This window comes from Triplophysa dalaica, chromosome 8 (assembly GCF_015846415.1).
Source record: "Triplophysa dalaica isolate WHDGS20190420 chromosome 8, ASM1584641v1, whole genome shotgun sequence".
NCBI classification, from domain to species: Eukaryota; Metazoa; Chordata; class Actinopteri; order Cypriniformes; family Nemacheilidae; genus Triplophysa; species Triplophysa dalaica.
Window position 1 is genome coordinate 13,302,859 of NC_079549.1, and position 23,380 is coordinate 13,326,238.

Consider the following 23,380-nt stretch of genomic DNA (forward strand, 5'->3'; position numbering starts at 1 on the left):
ACCCAGTTATGATTCACAGTTTATGTAAAATAAATTGCGATTTCACTTCTTGTTTGCTAGTTATCCAGTTTACTTTGTTTTCAAGATGAATAGACTCTGCTTTTATTAAATGGAGACACCCCATGCACATATGTCATTCATTTTGAGACATCTCCGGGAGATAAAGGCCTTACACACATTACAGAGATAAGCTCTGTCCAGACTTGGGATCAAACAGGCGGTTTGTTTGTCTCTTCCTAGTCGGCAGGTTAGGATTAGGATTTGTGGCAGGTTAAGATTGTGCGATGTGTCTGAAATCTGTTTCTTTTGCAGGGGGAGCTTCTGGACAGCGCAGGGGACTATATGTCAGGGCTAGAAGACCTGACAGACAGTGAGTCGCTGCTCGCCCGGAAGAAGATTAAGAAGACAGAAAGTGGTATGTACGCGTGTGACTTGTGCGACAAAACATTCCAGAAGACCAGTTCCCTCCTAAGACACAAATATGAGCACACAGGTATATCACATTTAGACAACTCTTTTTTTTTACCCTCGTCCACCCCTCCCAAGTAATCCCCTTTTATTACCACATTGTGTTTTTTTCTTTAATCTTTTATTTCTTTTCTTCATTCTTTTCTTTTTTTCTGTCCATTTCCATTTTTTGTTGTACATTTCAAACCCAGGTGTAACACTTTCCTTCTTCTTGACAGGCTTAAAAGGGGATATAGTTTAAATTTAGTGGGTGACGCGGATGATATTTTAAATCCTGCTAAGATGGATATAAATATCACTTAATTTGCCCCCCGTTAAATGGCCGACGCACACGCAATTTTCGTATACACCTTTCATTCAGTAAACAACGAATCTCACAAAGCCTATAAAATTGAACATTTGGAACGCCAGTCAATATGGAGGCACATTCTCAATGCAGTTTGCTGGCATGCCAACATAGCACAGTATGCCAGGTGTGTGAAAGCCTGATGTGTGCTTGGCATTTCTATGCCACAATGTGACCTCCCCTCCCGGGGGACTCCTCTCTTTCACACGTTTGCATCATCCTCACTTACATTCTTCGCTTGGAATGCATAGAGAGGAATCTGCCATCTTGTCTATTTTTGAATTTGATGAGGGGAGGTGGGGAAGGGGACCATCTCAAGTATGGCTGCTATGGAAGGTGCATGCCAGGGCTATTCATGGCCAAGAATATAGTACATCTGTTCATGTGCTCGGAGATGATGGCGAGTGTGTGGGTTTTTATGGCAAATATGTTAGCAGTGAAATTACTGAATGCCAAATGGCAGGTCCCACCTACTTTACTGATTAGACTGGAATTTATCTCCCCGTTTCTGGGAGTCACCATGGATGTTACGATTGGAGGAGAGATGTTTGGTGTGCGTGCGTTACACGGGCGTCACAAGGCAGCTGTCTTATCTAAGCATTTTTTAATCTAGAGACATGATGTCATATCGCTCTGTCAGGGATGCTGACTGCCTCACTTTCACCTTGTGCGGCACGGAGAGATAATCACCTGATCCTCTTGGCTGCATTCAGAACAGTCACAGACGGCCTCAGAATAGCACCTTAGGACCGTGGCTTCCCCCTCACCTCTCTGCACTGTTTTGGTAACATCCAAAATAAACCGGGGGTGGTTTGTTGCGGCTTGACATGAAGGGATTTTTCAGTCAGGGCATTTGTTTTGTTTGTTTTACATTTTCACTCCAAATTATTTCCAAACTGATGAGAATTCATCATGAGATAAACACAAGTCAGGAGGGTTTTGTGTGGTTACTTAAAGATGTGTGTCTCTGTAAATTGTATACAAAAATTTAATATATTCAAGATACGTTATGTGTTTTTTACAATGATGGTGTGGTTTGGACACTCTTCTAATCCATCGGCTCCTCTCTCTTTGTGTGTCCGCAGGAAAGCGGCCTCACCAGTGCCAGATTTGTAAGAAGGCCTTTAAACACAAGCACCACCTCATCGAGCACTCACGCCTACACTCGGGCGAGAAACCCTACCAGTGCGACAAATGTGGCAAGCGCTTTTCTCACTCCGGCTCCTACTCGCAGCACATGAACCATCGGTATTCCTACTGCAAACGGGAGGCAGAGGAGCGCGAGGCTGCCAAACAAGATAGTCATGACAACGGCGGACCCCTGGAGCCCACGGAGCTCCTCATGCGTCGAGCATACCTTCAAGGCCTGGGGCCCTTGGGGTTTTCCGATCCGGAGGACCAGGCCGAGGACATTACACGAGAAAACACCATCTTGAGAGATGGAACTGAGGGCGGGGCCAGACAGGCAGAGGAGGTGTATCCGGAAGTGACGGACAGGCAAGAGACAGGGTTGGCGGAGGATGAAGAAATGGAAGCAGAGGAGCAGAGATTTGACACTCCTGATGGGATAGCAAAGGACGAGAAAGAGCGAGAAATGACAGTAGGGACAGAGTACGAGAGTTCGGAAGAGGGGAAATTGGCGCGGAAAATAAGTCCTGGCGGGGAGAATGAGGATGCTGATTAACTACTGCGTTTCGGATTAAGCTTCCTGCATTCTTTGCTTTCTTTTTTTATCAAGCTTGTATAGCGCCCTTCTTCCGCCCTTTGGAGGGACTTTGAGCCAGATTCACATTTGTACCACACTGCCACGTCTCGGATATCTGAGCGTGTGCCTGAGGCTTGCACTCATCAATGTTAAGAGTCGAACTCTAAAAACAGGCATCAAAAAGTGGGAAAAATCCATATTATGCAAAAAATATCGTCAGAACAAAACAAGAAAGGTTTTCAAAATGTACAGAGTTTTCAGCCAGAAAGCTGTGCGGTGCTGATTTCAGTATAACTCCTGTGTTTCATTGTGGTTGTAGCACAAGCCTGGGAATTGCACTCTGAGAAAGTATTACAAAAACAGAAAAAGAAAAAAACACAAAATAAACATACAAAAAACGTATTGGATTAAAAAAAGATATTTGCCTATATGTACTTACTATACTGCGCTTGAAGATGCAGTAGCGTGTCAGTGTTATATTTCGTCTATCACTTACTGTGATACCATTGGTTTTACCTTTCTTTTCCTGACCAGCCACATGATGTTTGGGGTCTCATCCTTGGCTTTTTAATGAAGAGACTTTAACTAAACGAAACCTGTTGTGATTCTTAAACATACAAAGTCTTAAAGTTGGCCAGGGGCGCATAAAAAAGAGTCTGAGAAACTGTAATGACGCCGGCTCATTGTATGGGACCGAGTCAGAACCCCTGTGTTTTTTCGTTCGAGAAAAGCCTTATATGCAAACCCTTTCACCTGTGTTTTCTGCAAGTGCCATCCTTGTACAGTATAATGCGAAGTCAACTAGTGTTCTCTTTGCACCTGCTTTAGTATTAAATGAAATATTTCACCTTGTCGTTTGAAATACCTATGTCAGTATTAGTATATCTAGACTGCAGTTGTTTAGTTTACATATTGTTTGTGCAATTTTCTGTATTTTTTTAAGGTCACCTGTCAGTATTACCTTGGTTTGTTTTGTTTTGTTCAATACAAAATTCATTTTTATTTTAAACTACCATTTTATTTATGTGACTCATTTTATATTTCCTAATTATATTTATTTCATACTGTAGTGTACAGTATTATAGTTCCTTGATATAGATATATTTTAGTAATTAAGGATCCTTACAAGTGGAGCAAATTTTACGTAAAGAGAGCATTTATTGTATCTGGAGCGATTGCTGTGAATTGCTCTTCATACTACACTTACCTGATGAAGGAGAATCTACAATTTGGGAACTTTTGATACAATATTGTGAAAACACTGTATTTTTGTCTGAAAGGAAAAAATTCCACTTTATTCATCTTATTTGTTTTTCCTTTTTCCCTTTTTTAGCTAAAGAAATAAATGGGGGGCTGTGGTTGTTGGGATTTTTGAAATGTCTGTTGAAGTATAATTTAATTTTTAATTTTTAATTTCTCTTGAAAATGAACTTGCTCAAATAAATGTAGCCCAATTTAATTTTGAAAGCCTGTGTAACATGTCTATGGAAAGTGATTGAAATTACTCGCAAACTGAAAAAAGTCGGTTTGACGCATTTGATATTCCTTAGTCATTTATTTCAAGTATCTATTCAGATAGTTTGCTAAGCAGTATCTTCAATATATTGTGTGCATGTACGTAATATAGCCATATTGTAAATCACCTCTATCAAACATCAGACTTTAAAATTCCCCTGTATCATTTTCTCTGCTATCATTTGATTAATAACTGGAACCTTTACCTTTTGATGTGAATTACACATGGCCATATAATCCACCTTATCAAAGTCTCTCACAGTATGATATCCTTCTATTAGTCTCTTTGAAGTTGAATGATGTTGGGTTGCGCTAAATTAACATCAGCTGCAGGCTGCCAAACTGACTGTGAAGTCTCGACGTTGGAACTCTAAGGAGTTCCATTAACCATGACCTTGCTAATTTTCTCAACTCGCATACTCATCTCAAATTTAATTTTAAAGGAACTATTCAAGACCGCTTTCCCCCGCAGGGATGTACAGTCCATTTGATTTTAGAAGCTAACGTTACTGTATGAAGTATCCCTATTGAATGCAGCAAAAGCTACATTCTTCTACAATGCACATTTTTTTTTTACTCTTGTAGATAGGTAACTTTGATAAAAAATAACAAATAAAAGCATGATTAGGAAAGTTCCTTAAACCTACCTGTACACGTTACTTTCCACAATATAATATGATGACATGCAAATGAAATAGCATGGAAGTTGAGGCGTAATTGATATGAGAGCAAATGTGGCAGAGATTCTGTTTGTTCAGTGTTTCATTCAGGTGAGTATGAAAGGTTAGTTGTAAATGCTTTACCTACTTTCATCCATGCTCCCCAGCACTTATTAAACTAACACAACTTTATTAAATATAAAACATTATTGAGAAAATGAGAGGTCCAGGATGACAGCAATTAAACGTGTATTCAATTTAATTGCTTGCAATGTAAGAATTCATCTTCTCGTATAACAACTATATTGTTACTTAAATATATACATTTGCCATGTTGCCCTGAATCAAATAAAACAAAACTAGGTCTAAATGTTAAAAGCAAAATATGAAACAAAATCAATGTAGCCTATTAAAAGAAGAGACACAGACAGCAACAACATTGTTTGCACCAATGTATTAAACCTTTGTTACACTCATTGTAAAACTTTAAGCATCGCATTAGCTTAAAAACAAGCATAAGTAAATACTAGGCTGTAGGCTAAAGGCTTCATTCACAATGGAGACCCCGTAATCATGTTTTGTCAACGCTCTTTAGCCTTTATTCTGTGTATTTTGATTAAAACAATAGTTATAATAATGCACTGTTGCTCCACTCTATTAATGTAAGAAATTAAAAACAAGAATTTATATAAATAGCATATGAAGCGTGGACAGTAAGCACGTTTTTACGCTCTTAACCGTGGGTGAGTGTTTAATATAGATGCTGCTGCTGAGGGATTTCACGCTCGACGCAGATCTTGGGGCGTTCTTCTCACGCAGTGACGTCATGACGTAAACGGACGCCGGGCTTTCAGGAAGAGGTAAGAATGAACTGAAAATGCGGGTTTTATAAGATTGCAGAGAGAGTCCTTTATTGATTAAAGTTAATGCTTGTTTTTAGAGAGATTATAGAGGCGTCGATTAAACTTTGAAACTTCTGAATTTGTTTGTGAGGCGAGTTGTAGCGACATAATCTTTTGTCTTCTGAATGTGATTTGTTTTCACATGTGTGCGTTAAAGTATAACGTTAGTAAAGATATCGCTTTTCGTTCTGTCTTGTGTAAAGTGCATCGCTACAGCACATCTTCCCTGCACTTAGTTGTCATAATAGTAAATAAACTACTTGGGTGACTGCTTAAAATAATAGCAAGCTGTATTTAAACGGGATATTTTGTGAATGTCCAACATCAGAGCTACATGTTTATATTTAATGTGAGGAGAAGTTACATATCTATGTAAATGGCTCATACGTCCACTAACGTTATGCTGCAGGTGTTCTTGGCATCAGTTAAGAATAATTGCAAAAACGTTCAGAAAGATGAAGTTATTTAAAATAAAACGATATATCTTTACAATTATATTTGAAGAGTTTGGTTCCAAAATGAGATGACAACGTTTTAAAAAAAATCAAAAATCACGTTTTGTATTATGTTTTTATTGTGTTTTTATTGTGTTAATCAGCTGTATTTTTTTTTTGGTTTTTATGTACTATTTCAAAACAAACTAACTAAAGTTTGATTGGTATTAATTTGAATGCACAATAAAAAAACATGATTTATGATTTTTTTTAACTGAGTTATCTCATTTTGGAACAGAACTCTTCATTTAAACGTGGATTGTGGTCAAATATCCTATATTATGTTGATGGGCTGCTATAAGTTTGCTTAACAACAGCCAAAGTTTAAGCTAAAAGTATTAAATCATTTATGTATTGGTCTTATTGTTGTCTTTAAACAAGCTTAAAACAGTATAGTGCTTTAATAGTCTGAGCACACAAGCAATACTTATTTTACTTGGCTGTCTGAACGCAATAGATGCAAGTAATAATCAGAATATGATTCATTCAGATATTGTGCCAGCTTTATAAATCCATCAGAATATCACCGAATATCACCAGCCTTTGCCCTAAATGCTAAAATTTGATGCAGGGTACTTTCTTCCGGTCTTGATTCATATGCTTTCATCTGGACCAGCTGTGTTTTGCTTGAAATGAGTCTAAGACCAGAAATAGAGAATGCAACCTTGACATTTCACAAAGCTCTCTGACTAAAATATGAATCATGTTGTTTGATCACTGTTACAACGTAGATGAGGTTCTTCACAAAGGTTCTCTTTGAATCATTTTTCATCTTAATTTCGCACTTTTCACAATCTTTTGTTGTGTGCATTTGTAAAATGGCTAAATTTTAAACATCTCGGAGACTATTTTGTGTGTCATTAGACAACAATAAACCGCATTTATTTTGGTACTGTTATTAACCGTTTTTTTGTCTGTTCTATAATTTGGTTTATTTTGGTGACTTCATTTTGCTATTTCTGTTGAATGTGGTGTTAGGAAACAGTACTGGAACAATAGATTGTTATATGACACATAAATAAAGGTTACACTTTAAACAGGAAGTGTATCAAATGGAAAGCAATGCATATAAAAATGACACTTATTCCAGTAAACTGGTTTTATTAGGAAGTTTATAAATAAAGAGTTAAACACCTGGTTATTCTTGAATTTGCTCCTTAAGCAAAAGTGAATTTAGCACTTATCCTTTTTAAAATCGACCGTCTGATCAGACCTTTTACAGTAACAAGACACAATTTTCTCCAGTAGACATTTTAAATTAGCCCTCCATTAAGACCTTTTTTAAATTTCGAGGAAGGCTTGGTTGCGGTAGACCATTCTCTTTGAAAAGAGCAAAATGATCTGTACAGGAACCAAGTGTTTTACATGGAGCAGACTGAGCTTTTGTCTTATTATATCAAGACTTGTTTCATTCAGAATTTTGTAGTTTGTCACCTAACCGTCGCCCATAAATGATAAAGAATCAGGTTAAAGTCTTCAATTCATGGCACATGATTAGCGTGCCTGCCGCTCGCTCACTTCATCTCCCTCAGCCGAGTGTGCAGTGATTAGCATGTAAGCGCTAGCATGTAATTACAGCGCAGCTTCCTTTCCTTTAATGATTACCGTTAACACAAAGCCTCTGCCGAGGTGAATGAGGACACGGCTCACTCTATTAAAAGGCAGCACAGACACTTGGATGGACTGAAAATTTAATTCGTGAAAAATGTGAACTTCCTCTCGCTTTTCTAATGTGAGATCAAAGGCGTTTATGAATGGTACTTTGTGCCCTCGGTGCGTGTGGTGAAACCTTCTGAAAGTGGCAGCGTCTATCTGAGCTCTTGGAATTAAAAGGTTTCAGGAACAAATGACTATCATTTCGTGAGGCTTAATAGTGTTTTAGTTGATTGGGATGCCACTCAGCTTGGCAGAGGCTGTCTGGAGGTTGAAGAATGTGTGCAGGCAACATTCATTACACCAGTTTGTTAAACAATATCATTGAAGAAAAGCCTTTTTGACACATTTATTTCATGCCGCTTGAACTGAGGAAAATGTATTACCCATATCAAATGATAATTCAATGGAAATTAGAGGACAGGTTGGATGTTAGAGCATTGTTCGTACGCTTTTCTGTATGAGTTTTTACGACCCATAGGTTTTGGAATCAAAAGGTTTTCAGATATCAGGCAGTGTTGAATTATCTTAATGATCTGACCTCTACTTTTGACTTTAAGATCATTTTCACATCAGATATCTTGATGACGTAAAAGTAGAACTGAAGCAAAGAAACATCTGTTTAGGCCGAATGCAAACTATAAAGATGGCCCACGATGCCCACCTTCTGAATCTACGGATGATGAACTTTCGGGGCTTGTGCGGCTGGCCCACTCATTGATAACCAGACAATATGTGATAGCACAAATGATATGTTTTCCCCTGTGAAGGTTTCACAATTTAATTCAATCATCAAGCCGTTGGAAACATGATCACAAAACATTTCTAGCAACACTCTTCTGTCTGACTCAGAAAGAAAGTCTTGCAGCTGTTTGCAGTGCAAATTTTTATTTTATAGGAGTAATGTATATTGATCGTTATTTAAATTGCGGAAATTTATGGTCTTCTAAGATGACGTAATAAAAATGATCCTTTCAATTAAATTAAGATGAAATATTATTGTTTCTTTAATAGCTTTTTCACATTTTTAAAAATGGTTTTCATTATTTTGGATTTGTCAACTGCCCAAATTTGTTTGAATTTCCTTCAAGGGTTAATACTTGGGAAGTTAAATAAAAATTCTTATATATATATATATATATATATATATAAGAATTTTTATTTTATATATATATATATATATATATATATTAGTGGATGCCATTTCAAAAAATATCAAACATGAGTTTTATATTATTTATTTTTAGAGTTTGGAGTTAACTGAGTTAACTTATATTAGCACGTCTGAGGCTTACCCAGCTTTCTCGGCAAAGACTGAAAAATGTCCTTACAATCACACTCAATTCCAAAATCCTTGATAAAGGCCATCAAATATTTATTTCAGGACAAAGTGATAACTTAAAAACTTAGGAATATTTCTTTTTTCAAGATGTCATGTATAGTCTGAAGTTTTCCTAAATATAGAATCACCACACAGGGCTGGGTCTTGGGGTGGTATTGCGCCTCCAAATCTTTCTTGGGCCACTCCAAAAATATCCAGCTGACAATTCAAATTATCAAAAATTTTATATGTGTTATTCAATACTTACTAAATGCATTTACTTGTCTTCTCTATTAAATAATTATCTGCCCGTTTGATAACAGAACAAAAATAAAATGATGCATGCAATTTGATTATATTTGACTTTGGTTATATATCTGCCCAACCGGAATATGTAATTGGCTCCACCCCCTGTCAAACCATACTAATACCGGTGCTGCATATACAGACATCATTTCAAAACCCTACTTTATTCTGTTGGCTCATTTGGATTTGGCCCTTGTTAGGTGCGGCGTGGTTAAATCTTGTTGTGTTATTTCCTCCTATCGCTCGAGTCTAATTTCAAGTGATCAGCCGTGGCTTTGGTCTGCTGTGTGGGAGTACATAATCGGATGTTTCATTCTGGCTGAATTAGCCCTCCAGAAAGACCACATCACTTTAAGGCCTCTTCCTGCCCTGTCTGAGTCCATCGCGGGTGATGACGCACACACACACATACACATTCACACACACTTACACACTCAAGATATCCACGGATGGCTAGAGGCTGTTAAAATGAGGTGTCGCGAGTTGGCTCACACGCTCCAATGCGCCATGTTTCTGGGTGCTTATCACTGGGCAGTGCCATGCTATCCGCCCCCCTGTACTGGCACTTATTGGTGCCATTGGTAGAGTCACTTTTACTGATGGGTGTAATCGTCAGGATTGGTACTGGCTCTTGATATGACGTCTTTATGTGCTGCCCCTGCGGATGCATCGGCTGCATCCCGGATTTTTTTCATACTCTGAGGCCGTGTCTCTCTAAAGCAGCCTCTTCCCCAGTATTCCGAGAGCCAAAGGAAATCCTGCATTTCATCTGGAATAATGCAGATTAGATAACGGCCTGTCTCCTCTGGGAATGAGCATGTTTTTTTTCGGTGAAAAAGGAGGAGGGAATATGTTTGGTTCATTTTTATGAGTAAACGTATGGGGGTTAAAGGGCGCAGGGCTTGTATGTTGACCTCGATTCATTTTAAGGTGTCGGTCAGTGTCATAAAGCTTCTGTGAATGTGCAGGTGCGCGATACACTGTTGGAAATCAAGCGACTTTGCGTTCTATGCTAATTCAATTTATGTGTTGACACCTTTTATTTTGACATTTGTATCACATGGCGTAGCATGTAAATCTTTCATCTGGCCTTCACAGATTTTTAAGAACACAGATTTTTCTCCTTTTGCCGTATAACGAAGGTAAATCTTAACCACTGCTGTACTGAACCCGATTTCTAAGGGAATTTGTAACTATTTCATGACTAATTCGTACAATGTGAAACGTACAAAAATGAAGAAATATTAAAAAATATCCCCTCCCCTAACCCCACCCCAAAACCTAACAGTTACTTGTGCAAAACTTGGTCCTTATCCACTTTTATTATGTATAAGAGAACAGCGTAAATTCTTAAAACATGTTAACAGATTTTTTATTTTTGTTGACCTTTCCCTTTAATTTCCCACTCTTCTTTTTTTTTAGATAGTGAGAGGGATAGTTCTCTCAAAAAAAAAAGGTCAATCGTTCACTATCATGTCATTCAAACTAGAGGTCTTCCCGGAGGACCCGGGACCCGTACGGGTTCGGGTCTTTATTTTAACTGGTAAGCCAGGCAGGGTCCAAATTCTATTACTTTGGGTCCTGGGTCTATTTAAAAAAAATGAACGCCCGAGTCGATTCAACTTGTAAATTTAGGTGAAAAAAATCACGAGCGAGCTCAGTCAGGAGGACTCAGTCAGCAGCAGCCGTCACCATCAGCCTGCAGGGCAATGAAGCAGCTAACGCACATATGCACGTCATGTTTAACGTGACTTTATCAATTGACGATTGTCTCTTTTATGTAGAAGACACGATTTATTCCACCATCCCGCACATTGCAACTTATCCCATTCCATATTTATATTGAAATAAATTAAGCGTCTTGTTATATCTTAAATTGTTGTTCAGACTCTGCTCAGAGCACATAGATAATAGCAAAGTAATGCTGCTCCTTCAATCGGCAAGAAAGGAATAACATGGATATCACCTTAGCAATGAGGATTGCATCACAATCCGGTATGTGGGAGTAACGTAAGTAAGTAATACAAAAACGTTTATTTTTGCAACTTGTTTACTGACTTTAAAGCAATTTGCTGTCGAATTTGTGCTGATCGGGTCCAGGGTCTGTCTTTCCGGCCGGATTCGGGTCTAACTTTCAAATAATAGTCGGGTCCGCATATTAGAGTTATGGCATTTCTTGGGTCTTAACGATTCGGGTCCAACTTTCAAAATATTGGACTGGTTAGGGTTGGGTTTGTGAAGCACAAACCTGTCAAGGAACCTGTTTTTGAAACACAAAACAAGATATTTTAAGAAATGTGTCAGTGTTTTGGTTTTATTAACAAAATTTTATTAGCATGTGCAGGTAACTAACCTGGCTGGCCTGCTATGATCAATCTCACCAATCAGATAATTAACCCGGCTGGTTTTCCATGACCAATCTTACAAATCAGATAACCAGCCCGGCTGGTTTCCCATAACCATTCTCACCAATCAGCCTTTTAGCTCAGGGAAACCCCCCCTGCAAATAAACAAGACGCCTCATTCTCTCTACATTTTCGCTACGTCCCTCATCCACCCAAACTACTCGCCATCAGCCCGTTTTTACCGTAGTATAACAGGGGGAACGACCCACTGGGCCCTCTCCCCATATTAGGGGCGGGGGCTCCGAGTTCGGAGGAACAACCAAGCTCGGAGCACCCTTCCCAGGACAGCATGCCAAATACGAATACTATCAGTCCCTTGTCATCCTCACTTATTATCTGCGAGGCGAACTCGTGCAACAATGGATGTCAATGGGGGCCAGTGCAACGCTCTTCAAAATATATTTTTATGTTCTGCACAAGAAAGTAAGTCATGCAGGTTTGGAATGACATGAGGGTGAGTAAATGATGAAAGGAATGTAATATTTAGCCCTTTAACCCTGAATTTAGCCATCGATGACTCAGGATTAATGTCAGTGATGATTATACTTTGGTTGCAAGGTAGGACACCGTGGGGTTTCCCTTTCACATAAACTGTGTTGGGGGCTGAATGCATCTACATTAACCCCTCAGTTTCTCTCCATTTTGAGGTTGAATGCTTTTCACGCCTTACCTGTGTAAAACAAAGACTCTGAGGTAAATGGGTAGAGGTAAATCACTGTGTGAGAAAATCCCACTCAGTGTATCCGAGCGTTTGGAAAACCCCAGCCATTTAGATTAGACGCTTAAACCTACATTACTTGTTACATTTCCAGTTCCCTGTTGCAAAGTTTTGGTTCTTTTTTCACAGTTCTGCATGCTAGCATAAAGTGCTTTGCTCAGCAATGTTCTCATCTGACTCTAGGTGAATGACTGAGGGGAATAAATGCTAAAAAAAGGACGATTTACTCTAAGCTTTATCTTGTTACCGTAATTTTAACTCTCGCACTAACAGCTATCGTATGTGAGTGACAGTTTTGCATACCATTACACAACATTTTTATTTAGTTGCCGAAACAACATCAAGGTATATTTCAGCAGATCAGCTGAAGTATTACATTTTTTGCTGCGTAGTTCATTTTGCACTCCAGCTATGACTTGAGCCTCCGTTGTGACACACACATGATGAAATTCTAAGTGACTTGGAAAGTACTGTACATAGGTAATTTTTTTTATTAACACCCTGTGGTTGTTTTTTATAGCCGTTAAAATTGTATCAGGTTTTTTGTCATTATTTTTTGGAAAACAGAAAGATAATGTTTATTTAAATTTAATGCATGAACATTTGCATTTCAGTTTTCATGTTTCTGCTTCTCACACTGCAGATATCTGCTTCTGCCTGTGTCCATGAGTGTGTTGTTGCTGGAGGCTTTCAATGGCGGCTCTCACAAACAGCTGCTTGATCTTCTCCAGGAAACTGTTGAAGACTGTGTAAGCTTCACCCTGCCTGCTAAGAAATGGCACTGGAGGGCCAGAACTTCTGCCCTGTATTTCATGCAAGCAGTTCCAGCCAGTTCCCTCTACAGGTCAGCACAGTTCATGAGGTTGTTGGTGTTGGTGTGTGTTGATATTCATCTTATAATAACTAGCTATATGATTGTAGTGTCTGGGGCATAAGAAAGCATTATAACTAGTATTAGTTTTAGTAGTGTTTGTAGTATACAGTTGAAAGAAAAAGTATGTGAACCCTTTGGGCTTACTTGGATTTCTTCATAAATTGGTCATAAAATGTGTTGTGATCTTCATCTAAGTCACAACAATAGAGAAACACAGTCTACCGCACAAACATTATACGTTTTTATGTTTTTATTGAACACAGCATGTAAACATTCATAGTGCAGGGTGGAAAAAGTATGTGAAACCCTAGGCTAATGACTTCTCCAAGAGCTAATTGGAGCCAGGAGTCAGCCAACCTGGGGTCCACATCAATGTGATGAGATTGGATGTGTTGGTTAAAGCTGGCCTGTCCAATAAAAGACACACACCAGTTTTGAGTTTGCTGTTCTGAAGAAGCGTTGTCTGATGTGAACCATGCCTCGCACAAAAGAGCTCTCAGAAGACCTACGATCAAGAATTGTTGACTTACATAAAGCTGGAAAGGGCTACAAAAGTATATCTAAAAGCCTTGATGTCCATGTGTCCACGGTAAGACAGATTGACTACAAATGGAGAAAGTTCAGCACTGTTGCTACACTCCCTAGGCGTGGTCGTCCTGTAAAGATGACTGCAAGAGCACAGCGCAGAATGCTCAATGAGGTGAAGAAGAATCCTAGAGTGTCAGCTAAACACTTACAGAAATCTCTGGCACATGCTAACATTTTTGTTGACAAATCTACAATAAGGAAAACATTAAACAAGAATGGACTTCATGGGAGGACACCAAAGAGGAAGCCACTGCTGTCCAAAAAAAACATTGCAGCACGTTTGAAGTTTGCAAAAGAGCACCTGGATGTTCCGCAGCACTACTGGCAAAACATTCTGTGGACAGATGAAACCATAATTGAGTTGTTTGGAAAGAACACACAACGCTATGTGTGGAGAACAAAAGGCACAGCACACCAACATCAAAACCTCATCCCAACTGTGAAATATGGTGGAGGGGGCATCATGGTTTGGGGCTGCTTTGCTGCCTCAGGCCCTAGACGGATTACTGTCATCGATGGAAAAATGAATTCCAAAGTTTATCAAGACATTTTGCAGGAAAACTTAAGACCATCTGTCCGCCAACTGAAGCTTAACAGAGGATGGACGATGCAACAGGACAACGACCCAAAGCATAGAAGTAAATCAACAACAGAATGGCTTCAACAGAAGAAAATACGCCTTCTGGAGTGGCCCAGTCAGAGTCCTGACCTCAACCCGATTAAGATGCTGTGGCATGACCTCAAGAGAGCGATTCACACCAGACATCCCAAGAATATTGCTGAACTGAAACACTTTTGTAAAGAGGAATGGTCCAAAATTTCTCATGACCGTTGTGCAGGTCTGATCTGCAACTATAGGAAACGTTTGGTTGAGGTTATTGCTGGCAAAGGAGGGTCAACCAGTTATTAAACCCAAACGTTCACATACTTTTTCCACCCTGCACTATGAATGTTTACATGTTGTGTTCAATAAAAACATAAAAACGTATAATGTTTGTGCGGTATTAGTTTAAGCAGACTGTGTTTCTCTATTGTTGTGACTTAGATGAAGATCAGAACACATTTTATGACCAATTTATGAAGAAATCCAAGTAAGCCCAAAGGGTTCACATACTTTTTCTTTCAACTGTATGTTAAAAAAATAAAATAATACAAAATCTTATTGATCTTATTGATAATACAAATCAATAAGAAGGGGGTATAAATTATCAAGTTGTTTTTAATTCTGCTTTTCACTAATATAGTTTTATTTTTATTTAAATGCACAATATAATATATAAAAAAATGAGAATAAACTAAATGTTTTGCCTGCTAAAACATTATGGTTAGTTCGTGATTAGGTTCGACATTTATACTATTAAAAAAATGACAAGTGTCGAAAGTTGCTGCTGCTGATGAAAGATAAACATCAACATTAACCAAAATAAGACCTAGATCACTGGTTCTATGCAGACTCATTGTATGTCGTGCGCAGTGCAAGTTTACTCTGCGCACAAGAGCTTAATATATACAAATTAGGAAAACGTCCACTTAGGTAGCAGCAATTACCTCTACATCATCTTAAGGAACAGGTAGATAATAGAAGTATGTTTGTCTTTCAGACTGTAATTACAGAATAAGCGTGTCTATCTCTTTCTTCCAATGAGTTCAGAGTGCGTGTGAAGGGATTACCTTGTAAACAAACTGCCTTTTCATTAATTTCTGAACTTGGACGGCTGTTTAAAGCTGTTGACAGTTATTTAAGATTTAAGTCGCTATTTTCGACAGGCTACTGGCATCTGCGTCTGTATTATAAACTTGTTAAAATCAATGAAACGCGCACCGTTCTCGTGATCTGGCAGATTAATCCTTTTGGAATAAGGCCCAAAACAATACAATTTTGTAATGGTTTTAATGCAAAAAGCGAATGGTTCACAATGGTATTTACGTTAATTTTTGTGATGGTTTCTTTTGGGTTTCTTTTGTTTTATCACCAGGGTTGTTACATTTATAATCCGATCTCTTGAGTTCAATCTGTCATACAGGTATTTTTTGCTGCTTTATAAATAAAGTTATGTATCTTAAACTATATCTAACATATTTAACACATTATCTTAACTATTCTCAATGTACAGTATGGGGGGGCGCCAATTCTTTAAATGGGTTTACAGGGGGTTCGACCATGAAAGGTTTAGAACCACTGACCTAGATTATCTTCATCATACAGTGGTATTTAACACTTCAAAGTGTACACCACGAGGGGCGGTTTAGACATTAAGGGGCGTTTTCCCAGACAAGGATTCGCCAGGACCAGGCCTTTGTTAACTTAGAATATTTAAGTCAATTGTTAAAACATACTTTACAAAAAAAAACATGGTTATGCATCTTGAGATGAAACAATCGCACTGATATTTTTTAAGATACAGTATGTCAGTGCAAGTTGTTTTCGATCAAAACACCTCTAGCATTTAAGTAAGCCTGGGACTAGGCTTAAGCCCTGTCCGGGAAACCGCCCATACATGATCTACAAAACCTCCATGAAGAGTCAGTTGATATACAGTACACTTTCTAGACCTGTTTCACAAGGACAAAAAACACATTTACAGAATAGGATCGGATGGGGACTTTCTAGCTTCTTTAAGGGACAGAGAAACCGCAGGTGGGTGGGGGAAGCCCTGAACATTCCTTCAGCTGCAATCTCATCTCGCTGCACTCGAAGTTAAGCAAAAGACAAAACAAGCGCTTCATTCCTGAAGCCTTCAAATTTGCACTGTCATAACCTCTTACATGTCAACAACCTCGAAATCTGGTCAGTGTTGCCATGTCCTCTTATTTGAAGCCGCTCTGGGCTTCATTTCTCATATTCACTTAAAAATGCGTGCAGACTTGTATCCAGTCCAGTGTTGTGTATTTGGGTGTGCCGAACAAATGTTTGAGCTTTTCATAACTGTTATTAATTGTTGCAGTTTATTGCGCATTTCTTCTTAAAATTGAGTTGCAGCAATATGCAAAATTCCTTTTATTATTATTATTTTTAGGCTTTTCATAGATTTACACGAACATTACATCAAGTCACCCTCTCATGCATGCAAAAAATGTAAAGGTGAAAAGGCTGCGGCATGCCAAGAGCAACGGTTGCTTTTCCGGTCCAGTACTTTTGATCAGGAAACTCCTAACCTGACTAAGCAGAGAACAGCTTGCCCACCCACTGTTGCCTCTTATCATACAGGTTGCACACACACCCGTAATGTCTGGTTTTGTTACGGTTAATAGTTTGTGCTGGAAAAAGTGAGAGGGTGACAGTTACGGTCATGACACAGTGGAATGGAATCCAACAATGGCTTGCCAGAAGCAAAAAATTGTGAAGGGTATTTATTTACAAACCTTGGTCATTGGAAGGTGAGTTCTTCTTCGCAGTGTGTTCGTTTGAGGATATCCAGTTAAATTTTTTATTTCATGTAATAGTGTTGCACCGTTGTTTTCAATTTCATCAAATCACTAAGTTTTATGTGACCTTCAGTTATGCATCAGCATACTCGCCCACCACATCAACCGGGCTGACCTAAAAACAGGCATCAATCTCAAGTCTCTGGCCTCACCTCCTGTTCAAAGGGAACCAACGTTAGTCCTCCTGTTTCGTTTGTATTGGACGCCCTCTGCTTGATAATTTCCAGCAGGGACAGGAAAGCATGGCTAAAAATAGTAACTTCTATCATCTGGTTCGATTTCAGAGTTGCGCACGGGTGAGGATCAGGAGGTTGCGTTTGAGGTCACTAGAAGAGATGCGGAACAGACTAATCCTGCCACACAGTTACAGGGGCATGAGATGGGAGAAGCCGTCCATTCTCGCTCATGTGAATGCGGCATGATTGGTTTTTCGTATAGTTAAGATTAAGAATTTGTTAGGGATAGTAGATTAGCATAAAAGGGACTCTTCTGACAGTGGTGGAGTCACGGTCGCGAGGCCGCGGGCTCCCCACATCAAAGAGGCTGGCGAGCGGGCTGCGGGGTTAGAGTGGCTTCGGAGAGGAGGCTGGGTTCATTTAGGGAGACCAGAAGTGAACTTCAAAGCTGTTGTCCCATGGCTCTTAGCACATACAAGGGAAAAATCTCCAATGCTCCCCTACTTGTGTAAATAACATCTAAAAAGAGTGTTCATTAACCTCAGTAATTTTTCACTCAGCAAGGCCTGAGATTTTTGTGTTTTAAATGATGCGTTTTTTTCATTAGATTTTTGCTTATATACAGTTGGGACTGTTTTGCATCTGTTTAGCCTTATTCTCATTTTAAAACATATTTAGTCAAAAATAAGATATATACAGCCGCGGAGAAAACAAGAGACTATTTAAGATTCAAAAAAATGTACTATCTAAAGTTAGCCTATATGTTAGGTAAAATTTGGATTTTTGTTTTATTCTGCAAACTATAAATAATATTTTTTTACCAACTTTCAAATAAAAATAATGTTTCTATTTGCATTTATTTGCAGAAAATGAAAACTTGAGAAACAGGTCAAAATAGCAGAAAAGATGCAAAGAAAACAAGTTGATGTTCACTTTTAAGCAATGCAAGTGTAATATATTTTTTTAATATTGTTTGATTTTATAGCAATACAACAGCCACTGGACTGGAATGAACACAACACATATAGAAATGCTTATTTAAAATAAACATTTGGAAAAGTCCCTTCATTTTTTCGCGGCTGAATATTGGATATATTTTTCTATAAAAAATATATTTTAAATTCATAGATTATAGTGAATCATAGATAACAATTCAAAATAAAATTTCAGAACAGTTAAGGAACCTTTAGAGAATATAGTTTTTATAACCTGATTTATTTGACACATTCAAACACATTCATGTCAACAAATGACATTACAGATTGCATCGTAACTTGTTTTTTCCCCGTCTGTGCTGCAGGGTTTTGTTCACCAGCTCCGTCCTCAATCTCGCTGAGCTTGTAGCCCTGCGGCCTGATCTCGGCCGTCTAAAGAAGGTTCTGTACTTCCATGAGAACCAGCTGGTCTATCCAGTCCGCAAGAGCCAAGAAAGAGACTTCCAGTATGGCTACAACCAGATCCTGTCATGGTAACAGCAGAATTTCATCAACATTACAGAAGTACAGTTGAATGAAGAACATGCATATAATGTTTTACATATGTTAATACACTCGACGTATAGCTCAAAAACAAGTCCCGGTTCGGTAACAGGATGCATTTTAAAGCCCTCTGCTGAGCTGCTTACTTAGCTATGTTGCCTTTCAAGACTGCATTTGAACTATTAGAAAATGTCATCAGTGACTCATTTTGAAAGCTCTACATATGCAAAGAAATTGTGCTCCACGTACTAAATGAGAATTACATTTGATTTTAATATAGACTGCTGTTTTCAACTGCTAGCAATATGATAGTGAAATGATACATTTTTGATAAAGCACCAAAATCAACATCCAAACAACTTGAAACAGACTTCGCATTGGAAAAATGCCTGTGACGTCTTAAATGGATGTGTTCGTAGCAGCTCACTGAGTTTTGGACAAAGCTAGCGTGTCTGAGAAAGAATAGTTCGTCATGTTCAGTGTTTGGCATGATGTGCTTGGTAATTATGGGATCGTATAATGGTGCTCTAATACTTAAGAACTAGATGTTTTAAACCCTAATGTCATAATCAATCTTGATGTTTGAAAGAAAGGGTTTTAAGCGCTCTAATTGGAATACATTGTGATTGTTGTTTGTCAGAGTATCATGTCAATAATTCAGAGGCCCTTTGCTCGCTCGACTTTATTAACATGGCAGAAGAGCGACACAAAAAAGAGCTCGGCTCCTCTAATTCACTCTCTAATTGAGCCCAATGCCGTGATTGATTCCGGCAATTGGGGTTAATCAGTGCGCCATTTAAAATACATGGTGTGTTTGTGTCTGCAGATTCTAATCAACATGTATTAGTTTTTTAAAATGACTAGTTACTTTAGACGTTCAGCGTATGAGTGAAGTTTGCTTTGCAAAACATATGTTGTTTTTTAATAACATTCATTTTCGAGAATTAATTTAATTATGGTTGATTATTGTGATAAGCTTGACATTTTGTGGCTGCCTGCAATTATTTGGAAAGTGGCCCATTTAAGAACACGCCATGTTTTCAATTATATTTTTCCTTTGTTGTTTTAGTTCCTGTATCTTAACTGGTAGAGCGTTACGCTAGCAACACCAAGGTCGTGGGTTTGAATTTTCACAGGGTGCATGTTAAAAAACTAAATACATTTAAATGCACTCTTTCCGTGTTCAGACTTGACTTCTTTTTTGACAAGACACACGCTGGCAGTGTTTGGTAACAAATTGCAGCCGAACGCCATGGCTTTGGAGGCAGCGTCTGTGCACGAAGCCAGCCCAGAGATACAGATAGGCAGCGTAACGGAAGTCTATTTGAATTATAAACAGAGAGTGTCTTTGCAATAACTTATCACATATTTAAAAGTGAAACTTACATTTATACAAAACTATGCTCCAACGGACGTTTCGGCTGCCATTTTAGTTTTTCGAGCTTGAGCCTTCTCGACCTATCATGTTCCTAGTATGTTGTTATGGAAACGACAGGTCTCTGTCATTGGTAATCTGTGAAAAAGGAGCTTGACGTAGTTTTTTTTTTTTCGAAAAGTTGAACTTTTTTCAATGTCAGAAAACTTTTTAAGCTGCAGAAATAGACGCCGGCGCTGGCATTTAAAAAGGCGCTAAGGATGTTTTTTGAAAACACTATAATCCTATTGAGTCAACAATGTAAAACAGACACTAGCAGCTTCAAAAAATATTTTTAGGTCTGAACATGGCCTTTGAGGGATATTTCAATTAAAAATGAAAATTCGGTCATCATTTATTCAACCTCATGTAAATTCAAACCTGTTTGGCTTTCCTTCTTCCACAGAACCGAACAAAACCAATGCATGTCAAAGGGTTCCCTCGTTTTTCGTTTACCAATAATATTAAAAATATCTTGTGTACTGCAGTAGAAAAAAACGTACAGGTTTGAAATGATGTAAATGATGACAGAATTTTCATTTTTGGGTAAACTATCCTTCTAAGTCCTGTTGAATAAAATGCATAAATACACATCTTTTTGACACTGTTTTCGTCCCCAGCCTGGTTGCGGACGTGGTTGCATTCAACTCCTCGTTCAACATGGAGTCTTTCCTGTCCTCCATCTCCACCTTCATGAAGACTATGCCAGATCATCGACCCAAAGACCTGGACCGGCTCATCCGTCCAAAGTGCCGTGTGCTCCACTTCCCGATTCGCTTTCCCGAAGTCACAAGGTCTGTCATCCCTCCCCAAGCCTTCCAGGGATCACTGATTAAAAAAAAAACACATGCGAGTTCACTCTTAATCCGCCCCCCGAAAGCTGATCGCGTATGCAAGCGTGGTTAATGGCGAGTGGGCAAAGTTGTGTAAGAAAGTGATTAGAATAGACAGATTTAATATCCTGTGTGGATCACTTGACACCCTCTGGCTGCAGATCCATGCCTGCTTGGGCAAACACACGCTAAATGCCCATCAGTCACAGAATCAGCGCTGGGACAGTGGTTTCTTCACGAGTCTGTTTGGTTGTTGGTGGTGTAAATATTTGCTTATATATTATGAACATTATTTTTTATTTTTGCGAGACACAGTTCAGAACAATCTTGAAAATGAGAGTTTGAGGTGTTTCAGGCTTGCGTTCCGCTTCATGTCCTTGTGTTCTCACTAGTAGATTTTTTTAACAAATGATTTTTATTTTGGGTCTCTGTGCACAGTTACCCCCCTCCTCCCCCCACCCCTACAGCTTTTAAATCTCACTGTGCTGTGTACTTTCTGTTGACTTGTCTTACGCAGTCGAGATTGGCTTCAGAATTTGCCTCTCGAACTGTCGTCTTGGATCAGCAAGCATTGGGTGGTGCTTTTCTCGTTGCGCCTTTCCAAAGCAATGTCAAGATAAAGCCGGCTAGAAGCAGCTTCACGAAGGGGCCTGCTTCTTATTAGATTCATAATGAACAGCAAGCATGACCTGAACCGAGTGGAACAATATTGTTAATTCATTTTGATATGGGCATTTTTTTTGGCTAGATTGTGCGCGCTGGTATAAAGATTAAAGCATTTTCTGCAGAAAAACAGAACTCTTTTTTGTTATTAATATTGCTTAATCACAAAAAAAACTGCAGATTGATTGATATTACTAAGAATGCACAGTAAAAAACATAATTGTTGAAAATCTTTATAAACTTATATAAACTTTATATAATTCTTATATATTATATAAAGAAAATATATAAATTCGTATATATGAATTATCATTATTATTAATATATCATTTTTTATTATGTTATTATTGTGTTTTATTGTTTCAGTTAGCTGTATTTGAGTTATTATGGCTTAAATCAAAACAAACCATCTGCAGCTTGGTTGATTTAAATTGGAATGCACAATAAAAAAACATGATTATTGAATTTTTTCATATTATCTTATATAATAATCTTTTATTGGGGGTATTTTTTCTGAAATAATTTAATCAATTAATCAGCATATTGTGTCTTCAATTTCATTACAATTGGTTGACAGCACAATTGTAAATGAGAATATTTTTATATATATATATATATAAAAATCCCATTTTATTAGAGCTCAATATATCCCCATGAATTCGAATCAGGTGGTGTCAGGATATGCGTTACCTCGACATGAAAGATTAATGTTGTATCTTAAAGAGCAGCATTAATTCTTTGTTTAATATCTTTACAGTCCATTACTTCTGTCTTTTTTCCCATGAAAGAAGCATGTGTCCCATTATCCTTCTAATGCATGATTTGTTTATAACATTCGGTGGATTCTCGGTTGACAAAACAAGATTTTTAATGCTTATCCAGTCCGTTCATGTTGTTTTTGTGATTTAAAGGACCGCACGCACGTAACAATGTGGCACTCCTTAAACAGCTGTGGATGCTCTATAGCAATTTTTTGAATATTTTTAATTGTGAGTTCACAAATGTAGAATCTACATGCAGATGAATTTATCGATGAAAACAGCTCTGTGTCAAAAGTAATAGATCTCTTTTTGCCTGTGTGTTTAGTTTGGATTAGCATGAATGGATGTGCCCTGTGTGTAAAATGTGGGTTAGAATGACATTAGTAATGTTGGTCCACACTAGTGTGTGTGTGTGTATATCGCGGGCAAGAGATACGCTGTAAGTAAGGCGACACTGATGACGCAGGACTCTCGCCTACAGTGTTTCTCAGCTCATTTTCAGATGGTAATTCGCCCCTTCCAAAGCAAACTCGCGGAGTGTAAGGAAACGATTATATGCATGGTCGGCCATCCGTCAACATGCCCTGGGTTCTTTTCGCAACAACCAACTTTGTCCGAGCCTTTTAAGAAATTCAAAATATTCCCAAACAGAAGAGAAGCAGATTATCTGAAATG

General features: G+C 38.3%; 2 protein-coding genes across 9 annotated transcripts in view; both read left to right on the forward strand.

Moving 5' to 3' along the window:
* zeb2a (zinc finger E-box binding homeobox 2a) overlaps positions 1–3,978 on the forward strand; it is a 48,666-nt gene extending 44,688 nt beyond the window's left edge. For 6 of the 7 annotated variants that reach the window (XM_056754535.1, XM_056754536.1, XM_056754533.1 and 3 more), the window contains 2 exons: positions 313–493; positions 1,900–3,978. In XM_056754535.1, the coding sequence (XP_056610513.1) occupies positions 313–493; positions 1,900–2,498 (780 nt within the window). In that variant the 3' untranslated portion in view covers positions 2,499–3,978. The remainder of the gene's footprint in view (positions 1–312; positions 494–1,899) is intronic. The other variant, XM_056754537.1, reaches the window with a different exon arrangement.
* A 1,465-nt stretch (positions 3,979–5,443) lies between these two features.
* gtdc1 (glycosyltransferase-like domain containing 1) overlaps positions 5,444–23,380 on the forward strand; it is a 38,987-nt gene continuing 21,050 nt past the window's right edge. For both annotated transcript variants that reach the window (XM_056755636.1, XM_056755637.1), the window contains exons 1-4: positions 5,444–5,553; positions 13,136–13,336; positions 18,857–19,024; positions 21,069–21,242. In XM_056755636.1, the coding sequence (XP_056611614.1) occupies positions 13,158–13,336; positions 18,857–19,024; positions 21,069–21,242 (521 nt within the window). In that variant the 5' untranslated portion in view covers positions 5,444–5,553; positions 13,136–13,157. The remainder of the gene's footprint in view (positions 5,554–13,135; positions 13,337–18,856; positions 19,025–21,068; positions 21,243–23,380) is intronic.